Raw genomic sequence first — 18220 nt, forward strand, 5'->3', positions numbered from 1 at the left:
TTTTTTAAACCTCTTAAATGAATTTCGCTTCAGGATAAGAATATCAAAAATCAGATATCAGTACAATATTTGTTGGATTTCTAAATGGTAAATAGACTTGAGCTTGTATAGCTCTTTTCTAGGCTTCTGACTACTCAAGGTGTTTTTACACCGCAGGTCACACCTACACATTCACACACTGATGGTAGAGGCTGCTGTGTGAACGCCAGAAGTAACTTATCCCATTCATTCACAGTCACACTGTCGCCGCTGACGAACCAGCAGGAGAAATTTGGGGGTAAGTGTCTTGCCCAAGGACACATCAAACATGTTGCTACAGGAGCTGGGGATCGAACCCTCGACCTTCCGGTTGAGAGACAACTGACTCTACCAACTGAGCAACAGCCGCCAAAATCTTGGTATCTTGCAGACATATCCAAGTCAAACATAAAGCTAAAGAAATAATCGACAAATTAGATACTGAAAACAGATGTTATAATGAGAGGTAACATGAGGCAACATGACCTGGTTAAATGAATAATCCTGATTGGGGAATACTGAATTTTTATGATGAAATTAAGATATTTATTTTGTCCAATCATTTCTAAAACCTGTTCCTCTTAATAATAAAAAAAAGGTCTTCATCGGCTTCCAGCCAACAGGATTGATGCAAAACCAACTGCTCTTTTTGTTACCTACATGGGCAATCAAACATGCGTCACAGTTAAATCTTTGTTAGTAGAAGGAATAAGCTGTGGAAGAACTTCTATTAAATATACATTACATTTGGTTGAATTTAGAAAAAATAACTCCAACGCAGTTTCTTTTCTCAAGGTCTTGTACAGTGGCAAGAACTTTTTTTTGGGGGGAAATCAAGTCGACTGAAGTGAATCCTACGTAGAGAATCTGAGTAAACTTTATTTAGAGAATCATGAGATAACGAAGCTGTGATTTGGTTCAATATCAATACAAATTACTTGATTGACATATTCCCTGTGTCTCTTGTTCTACCTGTTGAAAGATGCCGATTTACACATTTTCTTCAAATGCAGCAAAGTTGCAGCAAAGTTTTAAAGGAATGCTGTTTGACATTTTACACATAAATACAGCAGTAATCAAGTATCTCATGTGAAAATATCTCTGAGTCATGACTGTCTACAGTGAGTGAGAAACCTGAGTCCCGCCAGCTGTACTGTTGTCGGGCCGTGTTTACATCATGTGTACATGGACGGGACGACCTTATGTATAAAGCTGTTTCAGTCAATGACTTCAGAAAAGAAGAATAACACAGCCTACTCACTGATTATTTGGATGTCATGTGTCAAGTGTCTCGGACCTCACCTCTAACACCAAAAATAGACTATAGAGTGTCATCAAAGTGTGCAAACAGACTGCAGGATCAACATTGACTGACCTTCTTTGTAAAGGACTGGGTTCTAGGTTGCTTTGATCTGGATACAGATAAAGTTTGCCAAATTACTTGAGCAGCAAAATGTTCACTAGTGCTTCTGGAGTCTTCAATATAATTGCAAAAGTTAAACAACAAATACATCTGCAACTTTAAGTCAACCTTGGCAACAATTACAGAGTAATGGATACAGAAATCCTGCATCAACAGTTAAGTAGTCATCGATCGTGGTGTGCAGAACTCAAGTGTGATATAGGAGGCAGCAGAGAGGTGAGAGAGAGCTGACTGATGAAGGGCAGATGGAATAATGAAGAAGACAAATGATAGGAGGAGAGTGTTTCTTGTACTCACAGTGTGTGACACCAGCGAGGGTCTGGTAGAAAGTTGGTGTGTCGCTGTCGTCGGTGAGCGTGACACACACTCCTCCAGACAGAAGCCATCTGGACAAAGTGAACGCCTCCTTGTTCTGTAGGAGCCAGCTCTTGAAGCGCTCATAGTTCACTTTGTCGCCCTGCAACAACAACAGAAATCACAGTTAGACTGTCGAAAAAGATGATCAGCATCTCCGCCTGTAACCACACGTGTGTCTGTCTCGAGGAGTCCAGCCGCACAGTCTGTCAGCTGCCTTCAGCAAAGTGTCGCTCACCTTTGTTGTTGTGGCAATACGTGTTGAGCAAGGTGGTAGGCTTCATGGTTCTTGGTGTTGGCCATGTGTTGAATCACATCTCTTTTAACGCCTCACAAGTTATCAAGCAGATATGCTCCTTTTCTTCACTCCTCCTCAGCTACATGTAGTGTTCTGACACATGGTGGTGTGTTACAGGTTGGCAGTGGTGTTGGTTCTGCTACTGCCACTAGATGGTGTGTTTAACAGTGCACTATTGGTGAGCAACTTTAGGAACATATCTGGTTAGTGTTTATAAGTTACGCGTATAATAAAGAGAGGTTTCCCTCTTTAAAACAAACTTCTACTTAGCTCTTATGGGGGAGGTGTTATGTTCTGTAGTGTTGTGTCTCTTTGCTGAGGTGTTTTCTCCCTCTCCCCTGTCGACTCCTCACACCTCGTTTCCACCTACACGTGTGACTGATGTCTGTAGATCTGTTAATATGGGGGTGATGCCACTAGTGTCCTAGAGCATTTCTTTACAGATGAATAGAAACTACATGTAGCCGAGGGAGAGACTCATTTTTAACTGATAAAGAGGATGACTGTGTTTTATATCGAACTGACAAATGTGATAAAGACTTTCTATAAAGTATAACCATATTGTAGCGGATTAACATTTCTCAGATTCAGCATCCTGTTAGCTAGTCAGCATCATGTTAGCTGAGGTAGCACACAGCCATGCGGTCTCTCCGTATTCCAACGCAAAAGTTCAATTTTTTTTTTTTATGAACTGGACTACATTCCAGACTGAAATATAACGGAGGGGAGGAGTTTTCGCAGGCATATCGGATATCAAGGGGATTCCCAAAGGAATGAATGGTTGACGTGCCTCTGTAAATATACGTAAGTAGCAACGAGGCGTCAGGTACTGCTCTCCTGTTGCTGCAGCTGCTGATTAAACTCATCTGTGCCAACTTAACAATCGAGGCAAAGTATACAGAGCAGGAGAGAGGAGGCAGTCAGTGCCAGTAGGCCATTCCTGTGATATTGTGTGTGTGTGTGTGTGTGTGTGTGTGTGTCTCGAGCTGCTTGTGCTGCTTGTTAGTTTTTGGATTTAGCTAGATCTACAGTTTACTTTTAGTGCAGTGATTTTTACCTGCAGCTTGTATTAAAACCTCCCTTACATTACTGCTATTGAACTCCCCTGGAGCTCTCTGGCTGTGATGTTTAATTTGCGTTTTATTTTTTATTATCCCAAGTTGTTTGTTGCACTTTGTGATATGAAAGGCTCTTTTGTATTCTAATAAGCAGAACAATATCCCGCTATGAAGCCAAACTTTGTATTATCTCTCTGGCTCCATGTGTGAAACTCTTAACTATAGCTGTTCTATGAGCATGTGGCTAACTCCTCTGTAATAATGAAAACAAACCCTGAGATATGAGCCAGGAAGAGAAGGCGGCTGATAAGAAAGATATCAGTCTGAAGCTCCCTTTAGACTGTTTTTATTATTCAAACCACACGCGTTTACACACACACACACACTTGACCCTGGTGTGTTCGTTGTGTGTGTGTAGTTTGTTGTGACAGACCTGTTGTGTTTACTGACCTCACTGAAGCACTTCTTGAGGGATGTTGGGACTTCTCCATCCAGAACCTGCAGAACGCCTTCAATGTCTTCCCTGGCAGCATATCCACCCAGATCACTGGCAAACAGGCTGAAGAGGTCTGTGAGCACGCACACACACAAACACACACAGAGTCAGAAGAGACTTGAGCTTTATCACAGGAAGGCAGGCTTCGGTAAGAAGCTACAATGTCAATAACATCCTGATGGATTATTCTGCCTGCAACACATCAACATCAGCTCTCAGAATAACAATGAGGGAGAGACAGACAGAGAGAAGTCCTGCTTCCATAATTGTGTTTTTATGCTTTTGCATTAGAAAAGCTCTGCAGAAAGGGCAGACTTGTGATAAAACGTTAATGTTTCAAAGGATTATTATAATGAATGTGTCAAATGTTTTAATCCAAAGGGCTGCACTCCCGAGCGAGAAATGAGGATGCCGGGAATGGTGAGCATTAAATTTAGAGTTTTCAGCGCCACAAAGCGGGCTCTCTTTTTCGCCGTGTTGACTTACACTGCTATCCTAATCTGGTGGAGAGGCGGTTCAGAGTTTTTGATTTAATTCGGCTGTTAAACGCCGTCATGTCTGTTGTTCTTGTGCTCTGTGAGGCAAATATAGGTTTGGATGTAGGAGGAATTGTAAAAGGAAACTTGTCAAATTGTAATGTTGGGTTTTGTAAAAGTGCACAACAAACTGTACAGTGAACAGTCTGCCACAAACTGGAGCACTGCATCATGAGAATGTGCATGTAGTGAATCAGACAAATCTGACCCCTCCTTTCAATCTTCTTCCTTTCATGGTTTTCTGTTTGCTTTAAAATGATGCAAAGGACTAACAAGAAGTAAGATGACACAGAGGCGAGAGCAACTACATAAACTGATGACAGTGATATGTGGTGTATTCATAGCAGTTTAAAACACCCGACTCTTTGTTTGTCAGAAGAAACTTACACTTTGCTTTCTCCTCATCGCGTCCTCGAGTCAGGAGCACCAGACCCACGATCAGATTGTTGAAATGAAGCCCTTTGGACGAGCCTCCAAACGAGCTGTAGATCACCTGAAACAAAGAAAGCAGTGTTAGAATCAACTTCCAATCGGCTCGTGTTCACACCGTCTGCAACACAATTTACAGGTTAGCAGAGTATGCAGATGCAAGTTGGTCTGAAGAGAAGTTGCTCTTTAAGTCTCAGAGATTCTGGACCTGAAATTTGATTCCTCCACTCTTTTGTATCTTGATAATAAAAGTTGTAAGTAAAGGGACAACTTATTAAGGCCGCAGGTTAAAAAAATCATCAACTCTATTTGCTTTGTGGAGGAAAAGACTTGCTCTCACTTCATAAGACGAAGAGGGATGAATACTTGGAAGAATAGGATTGCTATAAAGATATTGTCTTTAACAAATATTTTGCTATATGAATCCCTTTGTTTTGATTTAGACAGTCCATCTGTTTTTTTAAATATCACTGACTATGCTGTAAGGTAGGCCCCATGTCAACTTGGCGGTTTTTTTTCTCGGGCAAAACAGAGCTGGAAGGTCTCTCAGAAGCGCTGAGAATAAAAGTGCTGCACATCCATCATGTCTCTATTCTGTTTCCAACGACTTCATGTTTTATATCTCAGGTTGTTTTTTCTTCTTGATCAGACACGGAGCAAAGAGGATGTGTGTAAGACCACGATCAGCAGGAGGCAAAAATACAGGAATTCATCTTTTATTTTGAAAAGAGCACCGACGACGTCAAGCAGATCATTCCTTGTTGGAGGAGTAAAGTTTGACACTATCACTTGAAAAATAACTGACACGTCACACGATTGATCTATTTTTAGAAATATCTGCTGAGTTATTAAAAGATTAAAGACACCAGTGGTTCTGTTGTGCAACAGTTTGAGTTCTGTTGTTTCTGATATTGCAAGATTACGTTAAATCAAAATACAAAAATATAAAAAAACTAATGTTTCATCATCATCATCATCAATAAACAGCTCATCTCTATCTTTTAAATAAAAGGTTCAACAACATTCAACAAAGCGTGAAAGAGAAGATTTCAGGCTGCTCGTGTGAACAGAAACATGAAGCTTGAGAGGTGACTGTGCAGTCTGTGAACTAATGAAGTGTGTCTGTGTCAGTGGGTCACATGCGCGCGCACACACACACATAAAGACACACACTAGAGCAGCATCACTTCTTGTTTAACAAAAGGAGAAGTCAACATGAGTCATACTTTGAAAAGTTTTAAATTCACCATCAAACTTCCTGTGTTACTTTTTAACCAGTAATTTAAAGTATATTCAGTTCCATCTACTTCCACACTTAACAAGTTAATAAATAACTTAATTTAATCTTTTTACGTATCCAACAACATGAGTGAAAAAACTAGACGCCAACCTAATGTTTTTACATTACATAAACTCTCAAGGTTATAATTCAAATTCAAATAAGGCCGTTTTTGTTTCTAATAAATTTAAACTTTGTGGAGCGTCGATAGCCTAGCGGTTATGTAACGGATCCTGTCCAATCCACAGGACGGATTTGAACTGGTGCTGCCCGCTTTGAGGACTACAACCTCTGTACATGGGGTGCGCAAACTAACCACTAGGCCACCGGTGCCCCTAGATTGATTTAACCAACGGCATCATGGTCAAATCAGACGTCTGGAGATTGAAAAAGATTGTATTTTTATTCCCCTCATGAAAGTGTACACATTATAAAGAGCTCATCTGTTTCTACACTGACTCATGCTTTCTTTGAACTGTCACAATGTGCAGCAGCCATGTTTCTGTTTGAAGAGACCAGCAGCAGCAGCAGCCTCAGATCAGGACCACTGTCACCGCAGTAACGGCTGCCATGGTGACAAAGGACGGAGGAGAGAGAGGCAGCATGCTGGTTTGTCTAATGGACGCTCAAGTGTTCATTGCAGTGCAGATATTGAGCTTTTGTTTTAGCCAACACAGGATATGCTGTGTGAGATTACTGTGGGAAACTTACCTCTGCAACTTTAAGGGGAACTCCATCTCCCAGCACTTCCCTGTAGAAGCACTGCTGGGTCATGTAATAGGTGATGCCGCTGGTTCTCTTGAAGGCATCTTTCAGACGCTTCAATTCCACATCCGTGACTGGAGAAGAGAAGAGAAGGAAGAAAGTTATTAGACAACTCGGCATGCATCGTTGCTTTTACAAAATAATGACAACAAAAGCCAAACACAAAATAACTCTGTTTCAATGAATATATTGAGGATTAGAGACTGCTGAGGAGAAAACACATACATTTTATACCAGTAAAAAAAAAAGTCAGGCAGGAAATGAATGAAAGGAACACATAGTTTTTGACTTAAATGTTTAAAAAGTCATTTAAGGACAACATTTTTTTTTCTTTCCCTGCTGTTTCAAAACACACAAACCTGTGAACAACTCTTTACATGATGTTTAGATCATTTACATTACTATTAAAACATTTATTATTAAGTATATAGCCAAATTGTGAAGTTGAGTGTCAACTTCACAATTTCATATAATCACTGCTTGCATCATGCCAATTTTCTTATATTATATTATGATTCATAATTTTTATATAGAAATTGCCGAATTCTAAAAAATGTTTATTCTTTTATTTCAATTATCTAACGATGCAAAGGCAATTTATATATTTTTATTTAAATCTAAGAAATCATTGATCATATTTGGGTTGTAAAGTTACTGAAAAAAGTAATGCATTAAGAAAAAGAAGCTTTTTAAATAAAGGATTTCAAAATCCCAGATCAAGTACATTTATAAGACAAATAGTAAACATCTCTTTAAATAAACAGAGCTGCAGTTTCTGGTTCTGACAGTGAAGCACTGAAAGCTTTTTTTAACCAAGTGACTTTGTGTCATCTAATATAAGTTATCCTAAACATTTTTGATAGGTTGGGTCATAATAACAAGCTTAAATCTTTAAAAACCACTGCACTCAGTGATCTCGGACGTTGCACTCGTGTTGGTGTGGCGTTTCAAATCTGCGTTAAGGGTTTGTTATGATAAATGTAGATCTGTTTACCTCAAGCCTCACAACGAGGTGACGTTTTACGTGTTGCATCATTTTGGATACGCTATTTATATGCACACTGTTTGAGTCTTTTGTCTAGTCTGTAAGTGTCTCTCTTTGCTCCTACACCCCTCTTTTAAAACAAGAAGCTGCATTCTCAACAGCAGCGTGCCTGCTGTGAGGTTGAGCTCATTATAACCACTATCACCTCTTTAGTTCCTTAAGTTCTCTAATACAACCACAACTAGCATCAATAATCAGGCTGCATGCTGGTAGAGAAGATGTGTTTTGGCAGTTCATGGTTTTGTAATCCTAAATAAGAATATTTCTTTTAATAACTGTGTTAGTTACAAAAGTAAAACGAGACTGAAACATCAGGTTCTACTGTGTTCTGACACCAGCCTGTAGAGGGAGATAGAGTCCAAACAAAGATAGAAACATGAAGCTTACCCTGCAGAAACACACAACCTCAAGTACACATGTTTACAGCAATATGCAGCGTGTTGTTAGACTGCAAACACTCAATATAAACTAGTGTAAACACTCAATATAAACTAGTGTAAACACTCAATATAAACTAGTGTAAACACTCAATATAAACTACTGTAAACAATCAATATAAACTAGTGTAAACACTCAATATAAACTAGTGTAAACACTCAATATAAATTACTGTAAACATGCATTATTCTCCAACCATAAAATTAATTTTCAAGATTTTCATCTATTTCAAAAAGCAGTTTTCACAGGGGCTTTAAAACCTGAGAAATCTTCATCCTGCTTCATGAAAAGTAAGCAGTGAAGAAATCCACACAACAAACTTCCTATGAACACAGACATCATTTAACTTAGAAGCCAAGGAAAGAGGGCGCCGATGGCCTGGTGGTTAGTGCGCACGCCCCATGTAAGGAGGCTGTGGTCCTCCGTGCAGGTGGCCCAGGTTCGAATCCAACCTGTTCCTCCTCTACCCCGTATCATTCCCCACTCTCTCTCGCCCTGATTTCTGACTCCATCTACTGTCCTATCATTACAATAAAGTCATAAAAAGCCCAAAAATACATCTTAAAAAAAATAAGCCGAGGAGAGAAATGTATAAAAAAAACATAAAAATGCACTCTTCAGTGGGGCGTCAGGGGCTGCTAACTGAGCTACCGCTTACTTTAGCTCACAGGCTAAATTAAATCCTTTAATCATTAAGTAAAAAACAACACAGGAGTGACTTTAAACACTAAAAAAGTAAGCAGCTGGAAATGTTTTACAGTCTCACATTCAGACAGTGCTTAATGAAAAGTAGGCAGATGTAGGAGTCTGGTGTGGCACTCAACTGCAATAAAAGGAAAGAATAGTGAAAGCTTCATATTAAATATTTAAATCCAATTCTACTCACAAAATCCTGAACCAGGTCGGATCAGTCAACATTAAATTAAAGGGTTTAAAACAAGGACAAACAGACTTCTGAGATACACACTTCCTCTGCCACTTCTACAAGACTTTAAAATAGTTTATCTTGGATGGCCTGGTGACCTTTTCCTCTCCACACTCACAGTAACAATAACCACTCACACAGCATGAGCTGCTGGTCTCTGTTTGACTTTGACTGCTGTCAGTCGGCATCAAAGAACATCCTTGGCTGCAGAAGTATCATTTTTACATTCTAGTTTTACAAACACACACAAACCACTCTCCTTCAGTTCCCTTTTCAGTCAGCCTAACCTTATCCACCGCCTGCTCCACAAACAAAGTGATCCAAAGAAGCAAATAAGGCAAATCAATTCAAAGAAAATGCTTTGGAGAGCAATACAGGGACGCAGGTGTTTGACAGGATTGATGCAAAAGAGGATTGATGAGACACTGGTGCGTCCTTCGGGATGGCTCGGGTATTATTGCACATTCATCTAACCAATTTCAGAGGCGGTGGTTAAAAAAACAAAAAAGATCCAAGCAGATAGAGCCGTGATGAAAGCCAATAATGATGATACACTTTGGGCATTTCTGATCTTAATATGAATAGATCTAACAGAATATCTCAAAGCAGTTCAAAAGCAACCAGTCTTTTCTGCAGTTTTTGAAACACTGTGAATATTAAAAACCTCTTTACGTCTAGTCTCCTCTTCATTTTTACATCTTGGTCATCTACAATAGAATTTCACCAGATGAATGCAGAAAACTCCGGAAGAACTCCTGATATTTCCAGGAGGAGTCGTATGTGTGAATGCAAACAGACAGATTTCTCTCGCTTTTGACTTCACCCGTAGTTTCTCTTGCAGCCCCCTAGCATTCTTTCCGCAGCAAGTCTGAGTGAGCTAATGTGAGAACGCAGCAGGATATTATCCGAAGAATTCCCCTCGAGCCAGTAGGAGAGGGTGGTGGTGATGTTTTTGTCATGTGACTGGAGTCCGTGCATAGACTGTGTGCATGCTACCGCTATGATCTCTGTGCACAAAATAAAACAGCAGCATTATGTTTTCTGTTTGTCAGTATGTTGTTCCACGTCTTTTGTTGACATTTTAAATCCATCGAACTACACATAGGGGACTCTGTTGCTTCATCCACTTTTTTTTTGGACCCTGACTGTGACCTCATGAAAGACAGTTTTAATATTCCAGGAAGCAAAAGCACAAAACGGAAGAATATAAAATGCAAAGTTGTTGTTTTATGGGGCTCAGTGACTTCCTCAAGTCAGAGAGAGGCCATCAAGTTACAATACTCGAGGAAGTTATTACAACCAGTGAGGAAACAGTTTTGCATGAAGTCTCACATAGCCCTGGACGGTTTTACAATTCTTGTATCTAATGGATAAAACAAACAAGGTACGAGCTGTTTCTTCAGCTGTAAGGACAGTTTTTGGTTGGGACTATAGCGTGATTAGTCTTCCAAAGGATTAAACGTCCTCACCCTCAGTTGTCGTCGGTTTAACTTATTATGAATATGAATCAATGTAGGGCCACATTACCAGTTAAATGATGTGTCGTACATATATTCATATAGTCACTCAACCACTCTGAGCAGAAGTGTAAAAACATTCAGCACAGGTATTTGGACGTGAACCGGCAAGGAGGACCAAAGGCTAGCTGTGCTAACACTGCTAATGTTAGCCACAATCGGCAAACCAATTTGACCTTGTTTACCCGCTGAGGCTGTGATCCAACTCGGTCTGAAAAGATAACACAGATCATCAAGAGAATGACTGCACAAGATATAATACTCAGATAGTCCTACTTTCAATTTCTGTTTAATAGACAAGGATATAAGCCGCTAGGAACATCCCGAATTTGGACAGAGCCCGGCTAGTTTTCCCCTGTTTGCAGTCTGTATGTTAAGAAAACCATCTGCTGGATGTTGGGGTGTAAGAAATGATTGTGAGAAAATATAAACCTTGCAATCAAACAAGATGTGCGGACAGCCAGAGGGCAGAAACATAAAAAACAGCTCACCTCGAGGGATTCTCAACACTGAGAAACACAGGAAAATGACCAAATGTCAGGGAATAAACCTGGCTGCACAATCAAGCAGCCATGACATGAACATCTGGTTTTACTGCACATCTTCCAGGTGTTGATGTGAGTAACAGTGTGAGGAAGGATTGCTTTACTGCACAAGAGCACCACTGGTTACATTTTGAAGCATTTCCCAAACTGACTAAATGGGAGATGTGTCGCAGAGCAGCGGTGTGTCGTTAACAGAATAGAAAATGTGTTTTTCTGTATGACTGAGCGGGCGATAGGAGCCACCCAATAGAAATGCAGATATGATTAGCATTGAAGTGCTGAATCACAGGCTTTAGCAGCCCTGCGAGCAGCCAATCACACACGTGGATCAGCAGAGCGCATAAAGCTCCAGAGGCAGAAGAAAGGAGCAGGCTCGTGTGTCATGTAATGTCGAGCTCACTGTATTCACAAGAGAAGAATAAAAGACACTGCAGAGCCCGGCAGCAGCTGCCTTTGTCCCATAAAAACCTTATCTCATATTAGTGACACATTAGCACATTTTAATCTCTGCTAAATCAAAGTTACAGTGAAGCTTCGTCTCAGTGCTCATGTGTGTAGAACAGTGAAGACTTGGTATGGTTTGAAACCTTCCTAAACTAGTGAACATTTGAAATGGTGTTAATGTTGTTTTTTTATTTGATTCATCAATTTAAGTCTTTTTCAATTTAGATATTCTAATAAGCTTTTTCCTCTGACAGATCAATTCTGATATGGTAACTTACAGATACAATATGTAGATTATGCCGCCAGTGGGCTCTCAATCAATACTACAATAACAAAAGATGACGTCGAGGCTATCGGGGAAGAGAATATGTTTACAGAAGAGCTAATGTATCCAAGCATAAACTGACATGACGTTTCTATCCCTGAACTGAGCATGTGCAGGTATTATAAATAATCAGCAGATCAGAGGGGGGGCTTGAAGGGCTCATTATCTGACTTAATGTTACATCTGCCCTCTGCTGAACCCTGCACTCACTCAATCTCAACATTGACACGCTGGAGGTTAGCGGGCAGCCAGCTGACGGATCAGCTGGGGCGGGCTGTCCATCAGGGAAGCATCAGTGATGGAGGGTGGATAAACCACCGCCCTGCAGACAGCTGTGTGTTAGAGCACTGACGTCGTCCTCTATCTAAACATTTAACATTCAACACATTTAAGCTGTGTATACTGGTTTATTCCACCATGAAATATCTGAAGTAGAGTAGGGACGTAAAGGTGTTTATAATTTTACTATACTGACAGAAAAAAGTAGTTTGTATCAGCCACAGTGGAGCAGACAGGAGGAAAGTTGGAACTACTGAGACCATCGTCCAATGCGCCCCCATCATCCTCAGCAAATATGGCGGACACCAGCGCTATTTGCGAGGGAGTACAGAGCGACGATTTTGAAATAGTGGATGCCACAGCGACTTTTAAATATGACGTATGGAAGCGTTTTGGTTTCACCGAGTAAAGAAATGTGACAAGAGAAGGTGACGGAAACATCATGCAGACACTGCCAGACTGCGGTGACCTACTTATCGGGGAATACGAGTTATATGAGAAGCCATTTGGCAAATTGTCAACCCATAATGTTGGCAATGCTTCGGTACCAAAACGTTGCCAACTTATTCGTGCAGGAGTGAGCATGTTTCTTTTGTTGACTAATAACAATAACATTTCCCAATGTTAGGTATGTAGAACTTATATTTTTGTTGCCATGGTATCGAAACAGGTAACACTTTTGTTTAACTTTTACTAACAGTCATATCAAAGTTTAAGATTCTAGTATCATGACAACACCATAGGTAAAGTTTTCTATATAGTCCACCTCAGTGAGGTGACTGAATAACTAACAACACCTGATTCAATGAATGACTGTGGCTCAGTTGGTAGAGTGAGTCAGTAGAGTGGGTTGTCCCCAGCTCCTGCAGACACATGTCCAATGTGTCCTTGGGCCAACGACAAATTCATAGTATAAACTTTGTCATCTAGTGCTAGTGCAAGCAAGGGGTAGAGAACGAGCAGGGAGACAGGGAGGCGTGATTGGTTCATCAGATTGGTACCTCTTACCAGATATTGTTCAAAGCTTTTACAGGCTTACAACAGGCATCCCTTTTTCAGAGCACATGAGTTATTCATTTCTGTCAGGATCTAAAGACAATTTTAATCAAAATCTTAAAAAAAGTGTATCTGGAGAAAATGACCAGCCCTGTCTTCAAGTCATTTTTTCAATCCTCTGGATCCAGCTCCTCCAGTAAAAGGCTTTGCTACTTACTCCATTTTATATCTTTAAAAAAAATTACATTTTTAGGTTTTTAACTGTTGGTCAGAAAAATGATGCAGCTTGTCAAACTGGCCTCTGGAAAATTGAGACGTTTCAGCCCGAATAGTTCATCATCATCAGCATGACAACTGTATGCACAAAAACCTCAACTACAACCTCTGCAGGCTCTCATAGTCAGACTCTTGTTAGAAAGCAAACATATCAAGGAACTGCCCCAGAGAACCAGGCAGTAAATAAAGAAAATGTTTAGTTTGCGAATCAGGGAGCAGAAGTGTTCTATTATACCACTCTAAACAGAATACAGCCACGGGATTATAGCAGAACTGTTACGTTTGCACAGACAAATGAGGACGGGAAACAAAGCAGTTCACATTGTGGAGAACACTCTGTGTATTGTTGATGCTGTGATGCAATGGGTGTATTCGTGGACACTGGGCTGCATTAACTGCAACGGTTACCATTCAATACAGGGCAAACAATAGCTCTGGTTTCTGCAAGTGCACCAACACACTTTAATCCACACACACACACACACACACACACACACATACACACACACATACACACACACACATACACACACACACATACACACACACATACACACACTCTCTTCGGACAAAGCATGAGGGATTGTTACTGCCTGATACACACCACTGAATCTTTAGCTTTTCTTTCTCAGTTTGCACACACACCTGCATTTCTAACACACACACACATTCACAGCAGGTTTTCTGTTGTACGACCACCTCACTAAATTATCATGGCAGAAGCCAGCAAAGCATCCCGCTGTGACTTAATGCCTCCCATCCTGTCAAATAAACAGGAGCACTTCTGCTGACAGTGAAAGTGGAAACACTGCAGAGTCTGAAGCAGAATGCAAATACTGAGCTCACATGAGCCCGGCTGTCAACAAATAGCTGCAGGCAGAAACATACAGGGAGTGCTGTTCTTAGAAAGCCCTGTACTTTTCACCTGAGGGCAGGATGCCAGCATTCACCCGAGAGCTTTTGTTTGATGAGATTGAGAAGAGAAAATGTTTTTATTTTTAGAGCCACTTGTAAAATTGATTCTACAAATCCTAATAATCCCCCGTGTTCTGCGTAGACTTTATCATCTGATTGTTATTTCAAGTGTCTGACAACTTATCAGAAAGGAGCCAAACAGAGAAAAAACGTTTTGTAAAAGAGTCAGATGCTTTTAATAACCAGAAAACGATGTTACCTTGCACTCCTTAAAGCCACCAGACTCCATTGACAAAAACAGTCATTTTAGCGGAACATATTTGAGCAGAACATGAGAGTTGCTAGTATACCGCTGCCTCATTGATTCAGGTCCTTGTGTTATAATGTGACTGTGGTGTTTTAAAGGGTTGGCCAGAGCAATGTTTATGAGTGGCATATTAGTATACATAAACCAACCGGTTAAGGCAGCAGTAGATTTGCATCTTCAATGATCTGCATGGTAAAATTTACAGTTTTGTGAATGGAGTCTGGCAGCTTTGAAAAATGTGATGCAACAGCCATTTCTGGTTTTTCAAAGCCCTTCTCATTCATCAAATATTTGGAATAACAATTTGGAGCTGTTGGACGCAAAAACATTCAATTAATAGAGGATATATTTTAATTAACCCAAAGAATCATGTTTCAGTAAAACAAACTTTTAGGCTGCCGGATGAAGCAATTAATCTTTATGTATCTATTGTTTACTTTAAAAGCAAGCAGCAACCTCCAGTGTTGGAAAATGAAGTGCAAATAACTGAGTAGTCCCCTTAAGGCTGGCTGTAAAAGCCAAAAGGGCCTTAGCTACCTCCATCGTTGGGCTAATAACCCCTGGTGCTTTTCATTGCGGGAGCAGCAGGCTATTATATGAGATTATGATATCAAAAGTCTTTGACAAAAGGTGTAGTGCAGCCACTTAAAAAATGTTTGCCTCACTTGGTATTGCCTCACACTGTACTTCAATGCAAGAAGAGCAGGAGAGTAAACAACACACATCTCTATGGAGATCTAAACTATAATTAAAGCTTAAAGACTGCATGTTACTCATTCATACAAGTTACAGAAAGTCAAGCAGCAAAATGATTGAGGCACTCCCAGATTAAGAAGTCACTGCCTAAACTCAAAAGTACAGACAATTGTTTTATGATGCTAAGAACTTTAAGCACAAGGTTTATATCAAGCTTTTTAGTCGTTTTCATATGCAAAGATAATACATTCAATCAATAAAGTGTGAATTTGACAGTCCTGCTGTCTACAGCTAAAGTATAATATGTTCTATTGTAATGCAGCATGCAAACATGCACCTATATCTGAATGATGGCCTAACCATGTTTCCATAGCAAACACTGCACTGTAAACCTTTGTGGCAGCAGTAGACAGACCCACATCCACAAACCAGGAATACCAGGTAAGAATGCAAAGCAGGGGTTTGCCAGCTGGGCTGATAAAGCCGGCTGACGTCAGACTCAGGGAAGCAGTGCAAGCCTCCGCAGTTCTCAGGTGACTGTCAGGCAGAGTGTCAGGCAGAGTGTCAGACGACTCAGACTGATGACCCTGGTTGTTGCAAAGCTAAACTGTGTGGTGGTCAACCACAAAGGATCAAATGACCCATGAAGGTTTTCAAGGTACTTTCAAAATCTGCATGTAAAGAGGTCCCTGCTCCATCAGAGAAATGGGAAAATACTGAAATACCATTAACAATTCTGCCAATGCAAACAGGTATTAACAACCAGGGTCAGTCTGGGAAAGAAAATGTCAATACAGTCATATATGTTTGAGTTATGCAGCTTCACTGAAGTTAAAGTGCATTACAGGCGCAATTAAAACTTAGCCCCATTTTTAAATAATAAAAGCAGTCCCTGTAATGTGGATTCGAAAGGTAATGAACATTTTGACAAAATGATCTCTTCCTCAAAGGTCTGCTATGGAAGAACAACATATTGTAATTTACGTTCTAAATATGGACGAAGCAGCGTTTAATCATGTTGCCAGGGAACCTCTAGGACTAGGTTTATCTGTCAGGGGGGGGTAGCTTGGTCTTCTGCCTCTCACTCACTGTGAATATACCTGTACACTTCGCTCTGCTGCAGTGTTGCGCAAGTTCACACCATAAAACCACAAGCTCAAAGTTCAGTTCACACATATCAGAATGAAGTAGTTCACATTCACAGTGTCAAATTTTGAACTAAGATTGTTGTCCAAAAAGTCAAATAGTTCATGTTTGTGTTTCTTAGCTGTAAAGAGCTACTCTCTTTCAGTACAGCCTCCTATACTTCATCCCTTCTTGATGTCATCATTCACTCCTAAGTTTTACCTAAATTAAAGCTGCAGTGGCATCCTGACAACCAAAAAAGGCCACTGGATGGAATCTGAAGTCTTTCCAACTCATGGTGGGTAAAAAACAATGTCCGTCATTGACTGCCTTTAACTCTTTATTAACAATCATTCATATTAGAAAACACCTGTAAAAAGCCAGGTGTACAGTATATGAAACACATGACAGGACCCAAAAACACCTCCACACACGCACGGTTGAAAAACTGTGTGGCTTCCCCTGATTCCTGATTCCCCTTCCTCATTCACCCGTGACTTCCTTTCTCGACTTTACCCAGGGGCGCAGGTGACGTAGAAGTGGAAAGCAATGTTTACATGTAGTACCTGACTTACCGCACACAACACAACACACATCAAAGTGGAGACAGCAACAGCCATAAACTAAACACAATTCAAATGTCTTGCTTTAGTAAGTATGATAAGGATCAATTCAAATGAGGCATGTGCTCAACCACATGTATCACAGGGATCTACACCAGCGCTCTCACAGTGCCTGTGTCACCCAAAAGGGGGTGTGGTTACTTTGGCGACAGGGAAGTTACCTTTGACTGCTCTCCTCCATACGGGAATGATGCTGCCAGGTATTACAACATAACTCACTGCAATACAACAGCTCCACAATCTTAAGCTTCATAAATACCATCAAGGTGAGTCAACACTTCCAGGTACGTACAGTCAGCTGCTACTTCAGGAAGTGTTCTCCCTCTGATCTGCAAACTACTATTCAACAGTGGAGATGATTTCAAACAATAACCTCGATGAAGCTCAAACAGAAATCAGACGGCAGCTTTGTCCATCATTCACAATGCCAGAAGGACATGTTTCATGTTTGTTCCCTTTAAATTCAAGTTCTTGACAATCACCCAGAAAACGGAAACTGGACCTGAAGTAGATCACACATATATAATCTTTAACTCTGCAACCTTTTTACGAAGGTCAGGTAACATCGGACTGTAGATGACATTTCTCTGTAAGTGAAGAATGCAGACTTTAGCCTTTTCCTTCTTTCTAGAAACACCAGTAACCAACTGGGGGGACGTGCCCTTCTGTGCTGTTCCAGTAAATGTTTTATTATCATTTAAGAATCTCTGGGAAAATAAAAAGGACTTTCACCTCTTTAAATCATTGCAGCTACTTCTCCACCTCCTGCTTTGATTTTTTAACACACGTCTGGTAAATCTCTATTGTTCTTAGTGACTGTTCTTTTCTGTAGTTCATTGTGCAGATATCAATGTTATAGTTCCGAAGTAATCAGCACCAGAGCACTGATATGGTGTTTTTATACCTCATGATATCTCAAGCACTCATTATGATCTCTAATGCCTGACTTTTAAACTCATTTCCTGTTTTTTACTCCATTTAAAGCCAGCCGAGCAGTTGCTGCTTACTTTGTTTGTCTCATAACTATGACCTGCATCTTGTAAAATGATAAAGGTTAAGGTGACAAAACAAAAAGATGTAGATGATAGGAGAATTTTTTTTTATTGAT

The 18220-nt window shown here is 40.3% G+C and overlaps 1 protein-coding gene across 5 annotated transcripts in view; it reads right to left on the reverse strand.

Moving 5' to 3' along the window:
- The window catches only part of usp32 (ubiquitin specific peptidase 32), a 51457-nt gene that overhangs the window by 29175 nt on the left and 4062 nt on the right, over window positions 1–18220 (reverse strand). For all 5 annotated transcript variants that reach the window (XM_061046066.1, XM_061046064.1, XM_061046063.1 and 2 more), the window contains exons 2-5: window positions 6603–6730; window positions 4571–4676; window positions 3602–3720; window positions 1739–1898 (exon numbers count right to left, since the gene is read on the reverse strand). In XM_061046066.1, the coding sequence (XP_060902049.1) occupies window positions 1739–1898; window positions 3602–3720; window positions 4571–4676; window positions 6603–6730 (513 nt within the window). The remainder of the gene's footprint in view (window positions 1–1738; window positions 1899–3601; window positions 3721–4570; window positions 4677–6602; window positions 6731–18220) is intronic.

The sequence above is a fragment of the Labrus mixtus genome, chromosome 9, assembly GCF_963584025.1.
Source record: "Labrus mixtus chromosome 9, fLabMix1.1, whole genome shotgun sequence".
NCBI classification, from domain to species: domain Eukaryota; kingdom Metazoa; phylum Chordata; class Actinopteri; order Labriformes; family Labridae; genus Labrus; species Labrus mixtus.